This window comes from Mesoplodon mirus, assembly GCF_964341445.2.
Source record: "Mesoplodon mirus genome assembly, chromosome: 9".
NCBI classification, from domain to species: domain Eukaryota; kingdom Metazoa; phylum Chordata; class Mammalia; order Artiodactyla; family Ziphiidae; genus Mesoplodon; species Mesoplodon mirus.
The window spans coordinates 44,197,652-44,215,385 of NC_138985.1; the positions used below are offsets into that span (position 1 = coordinate 44,197,652).

General features: G+C 35.9%; 1 protein-coding gene across 10 annotated transcripts in view; it reads right to left on the minus strand.

Annotated features, from left to right (window-relative positions):
• HDAC9 (histone deacetylase 9) overlaps window positions 1-17,734 on the minus strand; it is a 568,543-nt gene that overhangs the window by 461,388 nt on the left and 89,421 nt on the right. For 3 of the 10 annotated variants that reach the window (XM_082632917.1, XM_082632924.1, XM_082632921.1), the window contains exons 3-6: window positions 12,985-13,226; window positions 7,979-8,129; window positions 6,856-6,976; window positions 4,461-4,582 (exon numbers count right to left, since the gene is read on the minus strand). In XM_082632917.1, the coding sequence (XP_082489043.1) occupies window positions 4,461-4,582; window positions 6,856-6,976; window positions 7,979-8,129; window positions 12,985-13,226 (636 nt within the window). Of the gene's footprint in view, window positions 1-4,460; window positions 4,583-6,849; window positions 6,977-7,963; window positions 8,130-12,984; window positions 13,227-17,734 lie in introns of all 10 variants that reach the window. The other 7 variants (XM_082632920.1, XM_082632926.1, XM_082632925.1 and 4 more) reach the window with 5 other exon arrangements.

Sequence of the window (17,734 nt, forward strand, 5' to 3'; positions counted from 1 at the left end):
ATTCAAAGCCTGTGTTACTGTGCCACATTGCTTCTCAATTCTGGGAAAACTAGTGTAAGACTTATCACAAAGATTACATTTCAATAATTTTAAGCAAGAAGAGCCACTACAATGGAACTAAGATCGAGTACTAAGATATATAAAAATACTCCAGTTTTGGTCAATCTGGAATAAGATTCTGAGTGAATACTTTTATAAACGCAAGTGCTATCTTAGTGCTAGCTGTGCAGAAATGTGTGTGCATGTCCACGTGTACACACGCATGTGTGACTGTGTATTATGAGAAAGACACAGAGCTAGAGAGAGAGAGAGAGAGAGAGAGAGAGAGCAAGAGAGCAAGAGAGATTTTAAAACCTTGTTTAAAAACCTCCTTGTACTAATTCTGGATTATAGTAACTTGAAAAGGTCACCAAGGTATCACAACATAACTTCTAACTGCTATACTGAGGGAGATGTATAAAGTTATATATCTCATCTCTGCCTTCCTTCCAATTACTCAGTGTGGAAAAGGACGTTGGCCTTCTAAAACCTTAACTTATGTTTGGACCCCTTCCATCTTTGAGTCCTATTCTAGGGCTGCTGACCATTAAAATGAATATTTCAGTGGGGCGGGAACAATCCTATTAGCCCAAGCCAAGCTGTAGCTTTACATGGCTTGTGCTCTTTAAGAGGTAAATCTAGCCAGCCAGCTCACTTTGTTCAGAAGTATTAAATGGAAAGACTGTAACACTCAAAGAAAGGCAAAGTTCACTGGGTAAGACCCCAATAATACAATGGAGCATAAAACCTCTAGAATGTTTTACCATAATATTTTATAAAACATATGCACACACTCATTGTAACAGAATCAAATGGTTTTGGAGGTCAGTTCAAAGTCACCACATACGCAGCATCTTTGTGAGAAATATGTACTATTTCAAAAGTATCCGGATCCAGAAACTTCCTTTCCCTATTTTATAGTTTATTATCAGTCCCGCAGAGCATTATATTAGAGAAAAAAAAAATCACCTACTACAGTATGATATAATTTGCAGCCAAAACCTAAAGTTCAGTAAAATAATCCAAATTTCAGAAACAACAAATTCTTGTGTTATGGAACAAAAGCAATCACAGAGGGTAATTCTAAAAGGAAGTGCTACTTTAAGTGTGGGCAATAAATATAAAAATTTAAAAAATTATTTTATTCTTAACTTCAGAACCAATTATGAAAGCCTTTGACGTTCAATCATTGTTATGAAAGGAGCAAAAGACTCTCAATTCTTACATTTAAAAGAAAAGTGAATTCGGAATGGGCCTGATTAGAGCTAACTATTCATATTATTCTGAGGTTTCCAAAGAGCCCAAATGCTATGAGCAACTATGATTCTCCTTAGGGGAAGGAAGTAAAGGTCCACTTTGCATGACAAAGGTCAGATTTCTGCAGGCAAATGAGACTTCTATGGTTGAATATTCCTAGGTTGTCACTGTCTGAGTCCTAAGAGGTCAAGAGAGGTTCCAAATTCTGCTCACTGCTTAGGGAACACCCCTGGGGCCACTTTAATCATTTTAAGGTCATTAGAACTTTTCTTACTTTGGTTCCAGCTTTACTCCCGTAAATCTTGCTAATGCATATTGGCAATTCAGTACTGACATAGGTTAAAAAGAAATTGAAAGTATTTAGTATTATATGCAGATCAAAAGATAGAATCCACTTAAAACCTTTTAAATCTAAGATTGAATTCAATGAAATTCAAGTAGACCTCAGAGAGTGATAATCAGGGCCCAATAGAAAAGCTACACTCTATTACGGCTGTACTGGTATTTATACTATACGATCAATGCCACTCCTCTAGATTTCATTTAATATGATAAAGCTTTACTTGAAAATTATCTTATACAGTCTCCCTAATCATCACATAAGTTTAACTATGATAGTATTTTATTGTTTACTTTTTTGTAATAACTATTGAGTCACTAAAGTACAACAAATGCTGAAGTAAAAATTATTTGACTATATTTCAGTGCTCTTCTATTTAGTGCAAATATACACCTAAACTTTCTCAAAGTGCACTGGAAATATACCAAATGGATTATATTTATAAAAGTTGGAAGAGTTTCACCTATTTGTAATTAATGAGGGGTATCTCTATTTAGATGTGTAGAAAACATCTGTATTTAATTACATCATACTTTTCTTAGACAATAGGAATTGAATTAAGGAATATTTTGAAACCCCTATAGAGATTTAAAAGTATTAATGGCTGTTCAAGAACTTTATTGGTACAATGATTGAAAATGTTTGGTTTTACAGATCAGCAGCCTGACACTTCATAAATATCAGATATTCGATATAAAGGGAAGAAACTTAACGTAATGGGCAAATACAGAAAATATACCACTAGAAAAGACAAGGGCTGTACCTTTTCACTACTATTACATATCACATAAAGAGATACAGAAGATGAGTTTCATATTAGTACAGATTTGAATTAAATTTTGTAAGGTATATAATAAGCAGGATTTCTCTTTGAATTGTGTTGTGGACTGAGAAATTCTACAAGAATAAATTAACAGCTTGCTATTCATTCTTCAGAGGAAAAATCCTAAGCCGTTCTCAGGGAAACAGTGGGACACAAATGTATGGGTTTTTAGTACTTGTCCTTAAGTATTGAAAAAGATCATATTTGCTTTCTGGATGCTTACTGGTTCCAAATGCCACTACTTTTCAAACTCAGTGTCACTTCTGCAGTCAGTTTTCAATCTCCCAGTGGTAAGAATATATTCAAAGGCTATGTGCACAGCAGGGTAGAAGTCTTTCTCCCTAAATGTAACTATATCACTCATCAGTAACCTCCTGCCATAAGGGGACTTGTGTTTTCTTTCCTTTCAGTGACTCCTTAGGCTCTTGAATGCCAGTCACTGCCCTAAGACCTGGGGCAATATTCACATAATCTCTGTCAATAGTTCCTACACATGCCATTGGTGCAAGTAAATGTCAAGGCTGCAGATCAAAGTCCCCACATTCTAAAATCCATGTCCTTTATGGATCAATTTTCATAAACTATATGCCATGTTTTAGAAATATGTGGAGACTCACTCTTTGCTTTGTTCCTTTTATCCCAGAGAAGTTTATTTACATGAAAGGCAATCTGATTTGTAGATAAGAGTGTGAAATTCTCATGCAATACATAAAACTCACTCTTTCCTTTGCATAGCCTTCCACTGAAGTACTTTACTATATCTGATATCTTATAGTAGAAATGTGAACATCTTTCGGCTATTAAAATAAAAAAGCACAAATTGCTTTACAATACTTGGCCATCCTTCCTCAGTGCCTGGTACAATACGGGCTAGATGATAGAATAAATTCTTACTCATGATTGATTTTATTTTGAAATCTTCATTATGCTAGAAGTAAATTATAAGACAGAAAATAGCTTCAGCACGTGTTTTTACAATCTATATCTATTTTAATTATTCAAAATTGCTTGGGAAAATGAATATAATTATTGGAAATAATTTTCACTCTGTAGATTTTATATACAAATTACACAGATCTATAGTTCTTCAAGTAGATCTCAGTAAAATACAATGGACCAAACTCTCTGCTCTGAATATCTTTTCACATCAATTGTGGTTATAAATTTTTTTTTTAAATTTACAACTTCCTCTAAAGAACTAGATTTAGAAAATCTCCAAAGATTTAGAACATAATGTATACAACTGCTATTTATGCTTCTACCCAGCTAAAATTTAAATATATTTATTATAGAGGTAAGAGCATGTAACACACTAAATATGCACATACCAGAGGGCTAAAAAGGAATATGGGAAAACAAACACAGACTGTAAAGCCATAGAGCTGCTTACTAAATTCCAAATTTATTACAGATTCATTGTCCCAGTTCCCCTAAGCAAATTTTAGTACAATTACATGAGATTATTAGCTACAAAGCTTCACTATGAGTTCTCCTATAATCTGTGAGACACTAGGCAAGTCACTTACTCAGGAGCTAGGCTTGACCTTATCTGTTTTAGTAAACAATTAAAATTTAAGGTTTTTAAAAGTGGGAGGAAAAGATTATTTCCATTTTTGTAGTAAATGGCTGAGGCTCAACAGAAAATCAGAGAAATGGAGGAAATTACAGAGGTCCTCATTAACAGAGAAGATTTAAATTTTCTGAGAAATCAAATTTCTATTTTCTTTAATTCTTCTCTTTATTGTTAATAAGAAAATAATTTGTCTAAAACCCAAATGTGACTAACCTTTAAATTAAAAAAGCTACTTTGATAATATACTGAATGAACTGATATAGAAATAGGAGAGTGTGTGCGCGCGTCTGCTTATGCTGAGGGCAGAGGTGGAGAGAGCCTGACAGCTATGATTCAAATCCTTTGACGCTCCCCTAGAGGTATGGCAAAATAAAGCTGCAGGAAGGTCATGGAAGAGTAAGTGGAGCCTTCTTGTGGAACTGACTTACCAGTTTTTCGAAGAGGGAAATCATCCTTTGCATCTTGCGCTCCTGGTAATGTGTATTTGTAGGATGGAGACGTTCCGCTCAGGGGTGGAGAGCTTTGATCCAATGACGTGTGGTGGGCAGCCCTACAAAAGAAAAAGAGGGTTCACCATTTCCCCTTGAGTTTTTACTGCACATTGGTCAGCAATAATCGGTTGCACATGCTGTAACACGTGTCTCAGCTGTGTTTATGTTCTTTCGTTTTTAGTGTGTACAAACCACAGCCTCATGTAACCAAGTTCAATTTAGCAGTATGTTATGGAATGATGCAGGATGCCCAAGAATGCCCACTGTGTGTTTGGTCACACAGTCACATAGAAAAGTTTGCTTCACTAAAGGAGAGAATTTACCCAGAGCCTGAGATTTGACATCTGAGATTATTGTGTATGTTTTCTTAAGAGCCATATTAGTGGAAAAGTCATCATCCGAATCCTTTTTAGTCAACAATGTAGAACAACCAAGGTAAAAGTAAACATACAGAAGGACTTCATTTAAAAAAAACTGCTAGGTAGTACATGAGAGTACATGAGGGTGCCTTTATACTGGAGAGACAGTACTGTGCGACTAGGCTCAGGTCTCCAAACTTCTATAGCAGTTTCAAGGTAAAGACTGGAGACACATCCTTCGTCAATATGAACCTGACCTTTTAAAATCTTCTGTCTTTCCTGCATTAATACAGTAAAAGAGATGCAATTGTGCTACTGGAGAATAGCTTAGGACTGAACATAGATTACCCAGTGGATATAAACATCTATAATCATTCTATATGGAGAAAACATAGATAGGGCGTAGTACCACCACCATGATGATTCTACCAATATTATTTATTTGAATCAACATTCTCAAGAATTACCTGGTGTAAATATATTTTATCTAGCCATAACTGGCAAAAAGTATTAAGTTCAGATTTCATAAATTAATGACTTATGGCTGTCCAGGAGTTGGACCCTACTGAAGTTCAGTTCAGTACAAAAAAAAGGATTCCTAAATAACATTTGAGAGCCATGTTGAATATACCCAAGGGAACAGCTAAAGAATTTTCAGCTGACAAGTTGTTTGCATGTAGTTGTTTCCACTTAAGAAAAAAAAAAAGATATTATCTTTTCTTAAAACAGGTTTTAACTTAGAAGGAACATGAGTTAGTTATAAATTATGTATGTAATTTTAGGTAATAAAACAGAATTTCTTTTTCAATACTTTTTGATGTTGATTGAACACGTGAAAATTTTCTTCAGGGATTGGTTTCTCAAGTCAATTGACATGCATGGTAGAAATTACGTAAACCATTAAAAAATATTTATATAGCATTCTAGAATCTGCCTCATCTTTTTTCCTGGATGCAGAGAAGGGAAGATACTTATAAGATAGAATTATAAGAACAATAACTCTTTTAATAGAACTCCTGGCATGCTTGAAATGTCAATGTAACAGAGTATCAAATAATGAGGTTTTTACTCCCTTATCCTTATGATGGGAATAAAAAATGTGTAAGTGTAAAATCCTAAACATATTTTTTAAATATGAGAGAGATGAAACTATGATCTATTAGTCTATTATCCAAATATGCTTTGCCTATCAGTTCTTCTCCTGATTTTTTAAAAATATCACCTCCTTCATACTTTACAGAAGGAAGAATTGTGTGTTGCACAGTATCTCTTTACTAGACTTGGAGAAAGATGGTTGCATAAAAAACTGTAATACTGCAGTATGTTACGTTGTCAGCGTGTGTGTTAAAAGCCAATCTACTCTCATTTTACAGGGTGAGAAGAAATGAGATGAGGTGGGCACGGGTAAACTAGTCACTGAAGACTTAGATATATCAGTTACTTTTCTTTCTTTCTTTCTTTTTTAATTAAGTCAGAAATCTTCTGGACTTTTAAAAATAATTCAGATCTCCACCTTATTTCAAGCCAAGTAAAATAAAATTTCAACGAGCCAAATCTTCAGAAATTATTGTAAAGATATCAGATGCACCATCTGAGAATAGAAAAATGCAAAATATGAATTAATTTCTATGCCCCACCCTACATTTGTCAGTTATTCATTTGGCAAAGAACATGTATAATACTTTCTAGCCCTCAAGATGATACTTGCTAACATTTATTTAAGAGCTGGTCTCTGTTATATACTTTACCACATTGTTTCACAGGACCTTCCCAGAAACCCTAGAGGGCAGGTACTATTATCGTCCTCTTTTTACAGAATAAAAACCTGAGCTTTGGAGAATTTGAGGAGCTTGCCCACGGCTTTATAGCTGAGAATTGGCAGGCCAGGGATTTGTGCCCAGGTTGGCTGAATTGAGAACTTGTGATCTTTACCCCTGGGAATGAAAAAAGCCAAACACTGAACATACGTGTACCAGAGCTTGGGATGGCGGCTCACGGAATGATTTTTTCCATTAGTTGGAGTGTCTTTTGTTGCTGATTTACTCAACAGGAATTCTTGAAGCTTCTGCTTTACTTCTGTACTTGCCACTGCCCCTGAAACACACACATACAGAAACAGATGGCGATTTGCGGTTCTGTCCTTTCAAGCCTCTGGAATATTTAGCAAAAATTAAGAAGTAACACCACTCGTCACAGCATATGAAGTTTTCCTATTAAAAGAAGAAACCAGAGTCTAAATAGGCTTTAGAAAATGACATGGTAATATTTTGTAACTACTGCTTCAACTGCCAATTTTCAAAAGACCTTCGATGATTTCTTTAATTGCTTTTGCAGAAAGGGGATTCCCAGAATTAATACTAATTTTTTCCTAAGCTTTAAAAAATACTGCTGAGGAACAGAACACTGCTTTTTAAAAGTCAAGAATCTTGGGGGACCATATAAGTGATTAAGCGAATTAAAATGAGCTCTTCTGAATTGCTAGTTTGAAAAACTTTTTAAAAAAGCACTTTTGAGCATTAAACAAATAAATATTGCTGACAATTCCAGTTTAAGTCATCACATTTTAAACCTTGCTACGACCTGATTTTGAACTGACCTCATACAGGGGAATTATTTGGATCTGTCTCCCTCTTGTGGATAGTTGCTTCTTTAAAAAAAAAAAAAAAAGTTCTACCTTAAATCTTCTCAAAGTTTGGGTACTTGAAAACTAAATGAGACAAGCCTTGACTTATTAAAGAGCAATTATTACTTGAGCAGGAGGAAGGTATGGTGGAGTAATGTGGAAGTAAGCTTATTATTAAACACAATGGCATAGCTATATTGCCTTAGTATAACATTATTTTTAAGGCTCAAAACAACAGAAATTAATATCTTTGTCAAACAATGCTATGTTTACTTCTGGAGATGCTTGTAGACTGAATGCAGAGAGCTGATACGTGAATGTCAAAGCCTTACATTTGGGTCCATAATGTATTCTTTTACTTAAACACAGACAATTTTGACAAGTTTAATTCCACTCTTAATCAGGCTCCTTTCTGAATGACCATCAGCTAAATAGGAGGGAAGAGATCCGTCTTTTACCCTGGTGCCTCTTACTTTCTCGTCCTCTATCTTTGCCTCTGAGAGGAGGAAGCTGCTGTTCTCTGCGATGCCTCTCTACTTCCTGTTCTTGCCTCTGCTGCTCCAGTTTCTGCTCCTTTTCTAGCAGTTCTTGTTGCTGTTTTATGGCTAGAAGTTCCTGTTGCAACTTGCGAGAAGAGAAAGACATGAGAGTGTGCAATTTCTTTAGACTTCATAGTCATCAATGACCAAAATCGAAATGTTATGAGCTTTTGGAAATTATTTGTATTTACTTTACATTTTACCCATTTTTTGGTATATTATTGAAATCTAACGACAAGCAACTAATGCCATAAATGGTCTTAAGGTCATTAACAAGAAAGTTTTTAGGTAGTTTCAACAGCTACGCCGTCCTATCACAATATTACCAAATTCAGTCAGATCTTCAGTTCCTTGAGTAACTTTCCTTTGTGCATCTGAAATACATGATATAGGCAAAGAAAGGCAGGAACTTCCCAGAAGTCTGTTTTACCAATTCCCTTGCAATATAAACAATTGAAATCTTCACTTCTTACCCTGAGAAATTGTGTGAACATAATCAAACTGAATAGAATAGTGAGATATGAGTTAACTTTGGGGAAATCTGAAATAAAATGAAGGCTAAAAATTTCAAAACCTTCCAAGAAGGTTTTCAAAAGATGAATGTAATCTGTATATCCATAACAAGCTCTTCTCTCAAAATAGCAAAGTCTAATTAGTTCACTCAGCACACAAACCCTTCAGATTAGAGACTGGTCAAGAAGAAATCACTTCCATCAGACTACACTTTGATGCACTGTTGTTTAGCTGCCTGAATCCCTTGAATTCACTTCCAAATAAGGTACATCATGAATATAAAGCATTCTTAATAACCATTTTGAGGGCTTCCCTGGTGGCACAGTGGTTGAGAATCTGCCTGCCAATGCAGGGGACACAGGTTTGAGCCCTGGTCTGGGAAGATCCCACATGCCGTGGAGCAACTAGGCCCATGAGCCACAACTACTGAGCCTGCGTGTCTGGAGCTTGTGCTCCGCAACAAGAGAGGCCGCGACAGTGAGAGGCCCGCGCATCCCGATGAAGAGTGGCCCCCGCTCGCCGCAACTAGAGAAAGCCCACGCACAGAAACGAAGACCCAACACAGCCAAAAATAAATTAAAAAAGAAACATTTTGAGATGTCAATTTTCTCTCAGACCGAGAAATAGACATGGAATAATCGTAAATGTGCCCACTGAGGAATAACTCAAAACTGAGTTCTACTAGGCTCTGACATGACTAGACATGAGATCTAGACAACACTAAGCCACTCAGAGCACTGGTTCCTCATATATAAGACAGAGGAATAATCTCTGCCATGCATCATGTTCATAATGCATATGAAATTTAACTTGTAAGTTTGAACAATACTAATTTTGCTTATTATTACTATTTTAAACTCTAAATACTAATGAAGTTAGTGTAATTTGCTGTTTGTATGAGATACATGCCTAAAATTCTGAAATTTACACTGCACAGTAACAGAACAAAAATTAAAAGTTACATGGAATGGCATCAGAGTCACTGTGGAGCAACAGGAAGCCAACTCTGCATGTCAAGCATCATAGCTTTACTCTTCCCAGAAGGACATGGCTAGAAGCATTTCTGGTTACTTTTCACATTACAATCTTTGACATTTTGGATTTGATCCACCAGTCTCTTTTTTTTTTTTTTTTTTGCGGTACGCGGGCCTCTCACTGCTGTGGCCTCTCCCGTTGCGAAGCACAGGCTCCGGATGCGCAGGCCCAGCGGCCATGGCTCACGGGCCCAGCCGCTCCGCGGCATGTGGGATCCTCCCAGACCGGGGCACGAACCCGCATCCCCTGCATCGGCAGGCGGACTCTCAACCACTGCGCCACCAGGGAGGCCCGATCCACCAGTCTCTTAATAAGTGTTTTTAGATACTCCATTCTAACCAAAAATTTCATAATTCTGCTTAAACTTTGCCTTAAATGTTAATTCTATATAGATATTGGGGTTGATCAAGTTGATTTATTGCTTCACCCAAAGCCCCAATGGAATTGAATATTAATCTCTCTTAGGAATTAGAAAAGCACAAGATTTAATTTCCACAGCTACTATTCATTATCAAAGATTGCAGGAATGAGGTTAAAAAAAAAAAAAAAGGAACAAAACATCACTCCTCCACTTTCATGTTCCAGTCCAAGACAGAGGCAGAATGAAGTAGTAGCTTTGGAGGTAGATGAGGCAAGAGTACAAATCCTGGAGCACCCACTTACTGAATGTGTAGCCTTGGGCAAGTTACAGTGTCTCTGCCTGAGATTACTAGCTGGAAAAATGGGATAACAGCATCTAACTCAACAGATGATTATAGAAGCCAAAGATTCAAAACACTAATATAAGTAAAGCATCATGCTGTGTCTTCCTCATAAAAGTAAAATCTATATGAATGTTAAAAGCATCAACTTTTAGTCCTATGCATAAAAAATATAAAACAATAAAATTTAAAAAATTTTAAAGCAAAGAAACTTCCTAAACTTAAAGGGAAATTTTAAGTATGACTTTAGTTTCTGAAAAAGCAACTTATTACTTTAGAAAATAATTCCAAACACTGTTTTCCTTAGCTACCTCAGAATCATTTTTCTCCCTCCCCTTTTCCAATATTTTCTAGGTGTCAGTAAACCTGCTATATACTACCTTGTTTGGGGTAAAGTAACAATTACCTACTTGCTACTATTAACTTTTGAGTAAAATCAAACAATTAATTACTTAAAAAAATTTTATGTTGATCTTTACAACTACAAAAGGCATCAAACATAAATGAAAAGAATTATCTAAAGCTGTAACTTATTAGTATCGCCCTATATTCAGGGCAACACGACTTGCATACCACAGCAAAATGAAACAAACCTTCAAGTATGGGGAAGAATATAAATTTTACTCATTCATCATTGCCATTTTAACATGCCTAGAATGAATGAAGCAGGAAATCTGGACATTATCGTTACTATTATTGTTTCAAAGGTCAAACTGAAGTAAAATGTTCCAGAATCACTCAAAAATAAGTCTATAAACTAAATGAAGGTTTCCTTTACTGCAAAATACAACCAGGATTCCATATGAAACTTAAAACAAAATCCTCACTCTTATTTTTAAGGTATCTTATGGGTCAATATATTGTAAGCGTCTTTTAGTAAAGTTCACTAGTTAAAGGAAAAAAATACCACATTTTATATCAGGTATCAAAGAGCCTTTTTCTGAAAATAAGTTAAAATAGGTCTTCCAGGCTAAGGAAATATAAAACAAGGAATATAAGAAAGAAAAAGCATTTTTACCCTCTCAGACACTGTAATATCAATGTGGTAAAATTGTATAATATTAACATAGATTAGTTATCTATATTAACTCCACATAAATGTGCTTGCATTTTATTTGCAAGTGAGTAAAAGATCAATTTCTGCAGGGCAGAAATTGAGACACAGATGTAGAGGACAAACGTATGGACACCAAGGGGGGAAAGTGGCGGGGGGTGTGGTGGTGGTGTGATGAATTGGGAGACAGGGATTGACATGTATACACTGATGTGTATAAAATGGGGATGACTAAGAAGAACCTGCTGTATAAAAAAATAAATTAAAAAATGCAAAAGGAAAAAAAAATCAAGTGTCTATAATACAATATAATAAAAATGAAATAATATAACATACTTTATTATATTAATAAGTTAACATAGGTTATTTTTGAAGGAGTTGGACATAAAAGTAGACTTTTTTATTACAAATATTTGCTACTTTATATTACTGTCATAATAAATTCAAATTAAACATCTACTAAGTCAGACCAAAATAGCTTTGTTTTAATTATTTTTGACAAGAAGTTGAAAGACATTTTACAAATAAAGCTGAAGTAATATTTATCTCTGAGGATACAAGAGAATAAACAGATACACAGACACTGCTAATAAAATACTCCATCATACATAATTGTGGGATATGGACATATTTCTCCTAGAATAATTTAAACAACTTGGGTCTCAAATTGTCAACTACTCCCAAAACTGTTTCAATAAATTCTTATCTACAGTATATTAGGCTTATATAAAAACACTGAAAATATATGTATCAGTTTCTTTATATAAAATTTTGTTGAGCTTTTCATTATGTTATTATTTTGAATGTATACATTATGAGGTCTTTTCCATAAGGAAGATTAGGGCATACTCAGAACACCTACTTATAGAGCACTCAGAATATCTACTTATAGACCAAAGACAAAAATAAAAAAAGGCTCTCTCTTCACTTAAAGGGATTAATTTATCCTCTCTGGTAAATAGTATATGCAGATTCTTTTTTTAAAATTAATTTTTGTTGGAGTATAGTTGCTTTACAATGTCGTGTTAGTTTCTACTGTACAGCAAAACGAATCAGCTATATGTATACATACATACATATATATATGGGTCTTTTTTGGATTTCCTTCCCATTTAGGTCACCACAGTGCATTAGGTAGAGTTCCCTGTGCTATATAGTATGTTCTCATTAGTTACCTATTTATACATAGTAACAGTAGTGTATATGTGTCAACCCCAATCTCCCAATTCCCCCCCTCCCCCTCCCTTTCCCCCTTGGTATCCATAGATTTGCTATTAGAAATATAAAATGGGTCTTTCCAGGCTCGTGTTTCTTCTTGGTGGAGAGTAGATGGGGCAAATGGACAAAAGCATGTAGAAGAGAATCTTAAAAAGGGTGGGAAGTTACTATTCCTTACTATTGATGCTGTAAACTAACAGAAAAAAGAGTGGTAGAGGCTCCTCTCCAAGAAGCAAAGCAGGTTTTTGCCAGGATTCCTTTTACTTACCCAGGTTTTTCACTAGTACAATCAAAGTTTCCTCCCAGCCATGCATCCGTATCTTTTCATAGTGAAATATCCCTCCACTGCTCCCTCTTATGCCCATGTTATGGTGCAGGCTCCCTGAGTCAACGGTCAGAGACAAAGAAACGTTTGCTACCTTGATGTGCTCCTGAAGCTGAGCCTGGTGCTGCCGTGTCAAGTTCTCATGCTGTTTCTGAAACTCTGCGATCAAGAGCTGCTTCTGGATTTGCTGCTGTTGCTGGATGAGGAGTAACTCCTGCTGCAGTTGCTTCTCACGGACTACAGGGTCCACCACGGGCATCATCATCCTGAGGTCTGTCCTTAGGTCTAAAGGCGAGATGGGCTCCAGGCCCACAGGAACCTCTGACTTTACATCAACTGGAGAGACAGAAAAAAAGGATGGATGATAGAGGATAGAAAATTAGCACACTGACTTGGAAACAAATGAAAAGTGAAAGACACTATACCCCATTAGACAAATTTTACATCAACAAATCTAGTCTTTTTTTTCACAAGGATAGTAAAAGGTATTCTGTATATCAGTTTTGATAAAATGAACCACAGGCTAATTTTCAGCCAGCAATTTGTACTCTGCTGTGAAATCTTCCACATTTCCCTTTTTGAAAGAGATGACTCCAAAGATTCACGGATATCAAAGTTGTTCATAAAACTTATTCTACTGGACCACTTACCGAATTCAAGTCAACTTAGGACAAAAAACTGCAACTCTATCGGGGAAAAGATGTCACGTTGTATTAGAGAACTTCTAACACAACTAAATTTGTACACCTGCAAACATTTTTTTTTTTTTTTTTTTTTTTTTTTGCTGTACGCGGGCCTCTCACTGTTGTGGCCTCTCCCGTTGCGGAGCACAGGCTCCGGACGCACAGGCTCCGGACGCACAGGCTCAGCGGCCATGGCTCATGGGCCCAGCCGCTCCGCGGCATATGGGATCCTCCCAGACCGGGGCACGAACCCGTATCCCCTGCATCGGCAGGCGGACTCTCAACCACTGCGCCACCAGGGAGGCCCTGCAAACATTTTTGCTTGTAATCAGAGTCAGAAAATATATTCTAACATATATTCCTTATGAAGTAAACCTTTTAAAATAATGTATTTGTAGGGCTACTGGACCTACCAAAGAAAAAGTAAAAATATGCATGCTAAAATGTGGGAAATGGTGAGTAGAAAGAAAATACAGACCCAGGGTAGACAGAAGTCACCTAATTTTCAATTTCAAATCATTGTAAAAATTTCAAAACTATTGGAACCAAAAAAAAAAAAAAAAAAAAAAGCTTCTATAAATCGACTTTGATATTCAGGCTGCCAGTTTTCAACTTCTGCTCTAAATCTAAATGCCTAGGACTTCCCTGGTGGTCCAGTGGTAAAGAATCCGCCTTACAATGCAGGGGTCGCAGGTTCGATCCTTGGTCACGGAACTAAGATCCCACATGCTGTGGGGCAACCCGCGCGCCACAGCTACTGAGCTCGTGTGCCTCAACTAGAGCCCGTGTGCTGCAAACTACAGAGCCCATGCACCCTGGAGCCTGGGCGCCACAACTAGAGAAGAGAAAACCCACACGCCACAACTAGAGAGAAGCCCACGCACCACAACGAAGAACTCACGTGCCGCAACGAAAGATCCCGCATGCCTCAACAAAGATCCCGCATGCCACAACTAAGACCCGATGCAGCCAAAAATAAATAAATAAAATAAATAAATAATAAATAAAATCTTTAAAAAAATATATAAATGCCTGTTCCCATAACTTTTAAAAGGATGTGTCACCCTCAGGGTAACTGTGTTATCCTGAGTGTGTTATTTAAGTTCTCTAGGTCTCAGTTCCCTCATATGCAAAATGAGATAATTACCACTAACAATAACAACACAGAGTTGTTAAAAGGATTAAATGTGATAATCCATTCAAAGACTGACAACATATATAGCACATCTCTCAATAAATGTTTTTTCTAAAAAATTATGTAAAAACAGAAATTTCCTGTGTATTAAAATAAATCATCAACACTGTGGGGCTAACCAAACAAAAATATGGAGCCAGTATGAAAATAAAATTGTTTATGATTTCTATTAAATATTAGAAAGTAGAAACACTAAAACATCTAGAAAAATTATAAAACAAGAAAACAAAGAAATATAGCCAAACAACTAAAAAAAAAATCCACCTTCACTAGTAAAGATATGCAAAATTTTAAATAAAAATAAGGCATTTTCTGATGATTAAATATCATATATATGATTCACATGTATGCATATGTGTATGTACAACATCCCCTTGTATAGGGTAAACATATGACCAAGTAGACAATTAATTATATGTTGCAAGTGGCACCGCCAGTTGGTTTAAAACTTCTGAAAAAGTGATACGTGATATCACAATTTGGTAACATCTGTCAAGAGGCATTAAGTATTTCTACCATTTGATTCAGGTTTGCCAACTCTTGGAATATATCTTAAGGAGATAATACTAACAGGAAGAAACAGTTCAATGTCATACTGTTTACTGAAGTATTATCATTTTAATTGAAATCACCAACTACAAGGAAATGTCTAGTAAAATATGTCACATCCATTTCATGGAAAAATATGCAATCATTAAAAATAATGTTTATGGGAACATGAAAAATGTTGTTGTAACATTAAGTGAAAGAAAAATAATAAAAATGATATATACCCTATGATGACTCTTTAAAAATAAGTTAATTTAGTCAATGTACATTTACCGAGAACCTTAAATTCCCAAGGTGATTCTTGATGTTTGGGTTCAGTAGTAAAACAAAAAGACAAAAAAATTCTAGCCCTCATAGAGCATATACTCTACTGGAGATTTAATGGTATTAGTCTCTGAATTCTACCAGCAAAGACTGGTGAGATAGAGAACAAAAGAAAGTTGTATTTTGGGTGGAAATATCAATAATTTTCCCCCTTCTACTTTTCCATATTTTTACAAATTGTATCTAATGCTGTGACTCCTACTCTGAGTAACTTAAATTTGAAGAGTCCAGGCTGGAAACTACAAAGTTAATATTCCATGCAAATTTAAGAGATACTTTCAGGAAGTCAATCAAGCTTAACATAAATTCTGTCTATAGAAGTTAAGGCTTCAAACACTAAATGAAATGTTAATGTCTTGCTTATCATCTGAATTGTGTGTACACACAGGCATGTGTGGGTACAGGCACGTGTGTGTGTCAGCTTGTAGGGGTGGAGTGGGGGAACTGGTATCAATCTTGGTTGTTGACACTGGTGATTTTTCAACGTACAGATCAGAAGAGCTTGCACTGATAGTGCTGTATATGTCAGTTTAGTGAAAATGGGAAAACGATTTATTAATAAACCATAGTTTGGGGGACAATGTCTTCTAAAATATGATATTTACAAAAGGAAAAATAATAATTGTAACAAGTTTGGAACTGATGAAGATGGCCTGTAAGATCTCTTGGTCAGAAGGTCCAATGTAGGACTTTCAGTTAAGGCTCTGGAGTAACGTGAGATTTTGAGCGTTAATTTATAGAGTTGGCGTTATTCCAACCAAAAGCAATGGCTGTTAAGCATATATTTCACTTTTACATTAAAAAGGCCAAACTAAAGCCTTAGTTTTTACATGGACATCTCAATAAACAAATTTAACCCTATAAAGGCAAAATGTAAGGTTTCAAGAGATCCTGGGGTCTCTTGTTGCTGGCATTCTTATTATCCATAAACTATAACCGTCAACCCCCCGCCCAAAAAAAGGACAAAACCCAAAAGAGATAAGGAAAAAAGAGCCCCAGAACTCTCCAAAACAGCTAGTGTAAGCCTCAAAGGGTAATTTGACTTCTTAACCTGCTATCCCAACAGAAATGATTGTGTCTAACTGCTTGCCTTTGTTCAGAGACTAATCACTAAATTGTGAAAAATCACCCTCGACTTACAAAAACTGCTCTTGATTATAAATAATTGCCCAAGACTGAGAGAAAGAGGCAGGCAAGATCCCAGTCTTTCATCCAATTTATTCAGCAGCAATCCACATTCCATTTGTCTAGACTAAATATAGCAGCATTTACACAAGAAATCAATAGTGCTTGCAGAGAGGAGAGCGAAGGCATGAATATTTCATCAAACTCAGAGAGAAATGGCAATCAGCAAACTGACGGTTCTGTGTAGGTCATCTCTGGCCTGCTCGATTAGTTCCTGTTACTTGGACAATAGCTCATCTCTGGTTAATCATAATCATATCACAGCCATTCTTTCTATTTTTAAAATTAATTGCATTGTGGGTGACAAAGGCTCATCGTATTCCAAAAAGAATGACGGGTTTTTCTTCCATCTTCTGTGACAAGCTAATAAGCCTCCCCAGGAGCAATAATAGTAACACAATACCAGGGCTGAGTTTCAACAAGTTACAGTCACTTACACATCACAGAATGTGAAAGAAAGGGCATTGTCCACAGCTGCTGTATTATCATAATTAGAAATAATCAACTAACAAGGAAAAATTAACAACCAATTTTAACAGTGGGGAAATGGAATCATCACTGTTCACAACATTTCTTGTCTAGGAACATGCAAATTACTTAGAACAGGTGGCCAGTGATACATAAGTTAGAAGGAAGTTGATGATAACAGTAGCATTAGCATTACTTATAAACAAATCCTGTTTTCTTAACAGATCTCATAACTTTATTTAGACTCACCCTATTTGTCTGAGATTTCAAATACATGTGACATATATATGTATATTATATGTTTATTGTTATTCTAATAGCAAATACCCAGTCAGAACATTTCCACATATATTTAGTCTTATTATCACTTTACAGAGTTCTGCTCGTTCTTTCCTCAGTGTCTTTTCTTACTAACTCTTTGATAGTTATTCCCTCCTCTA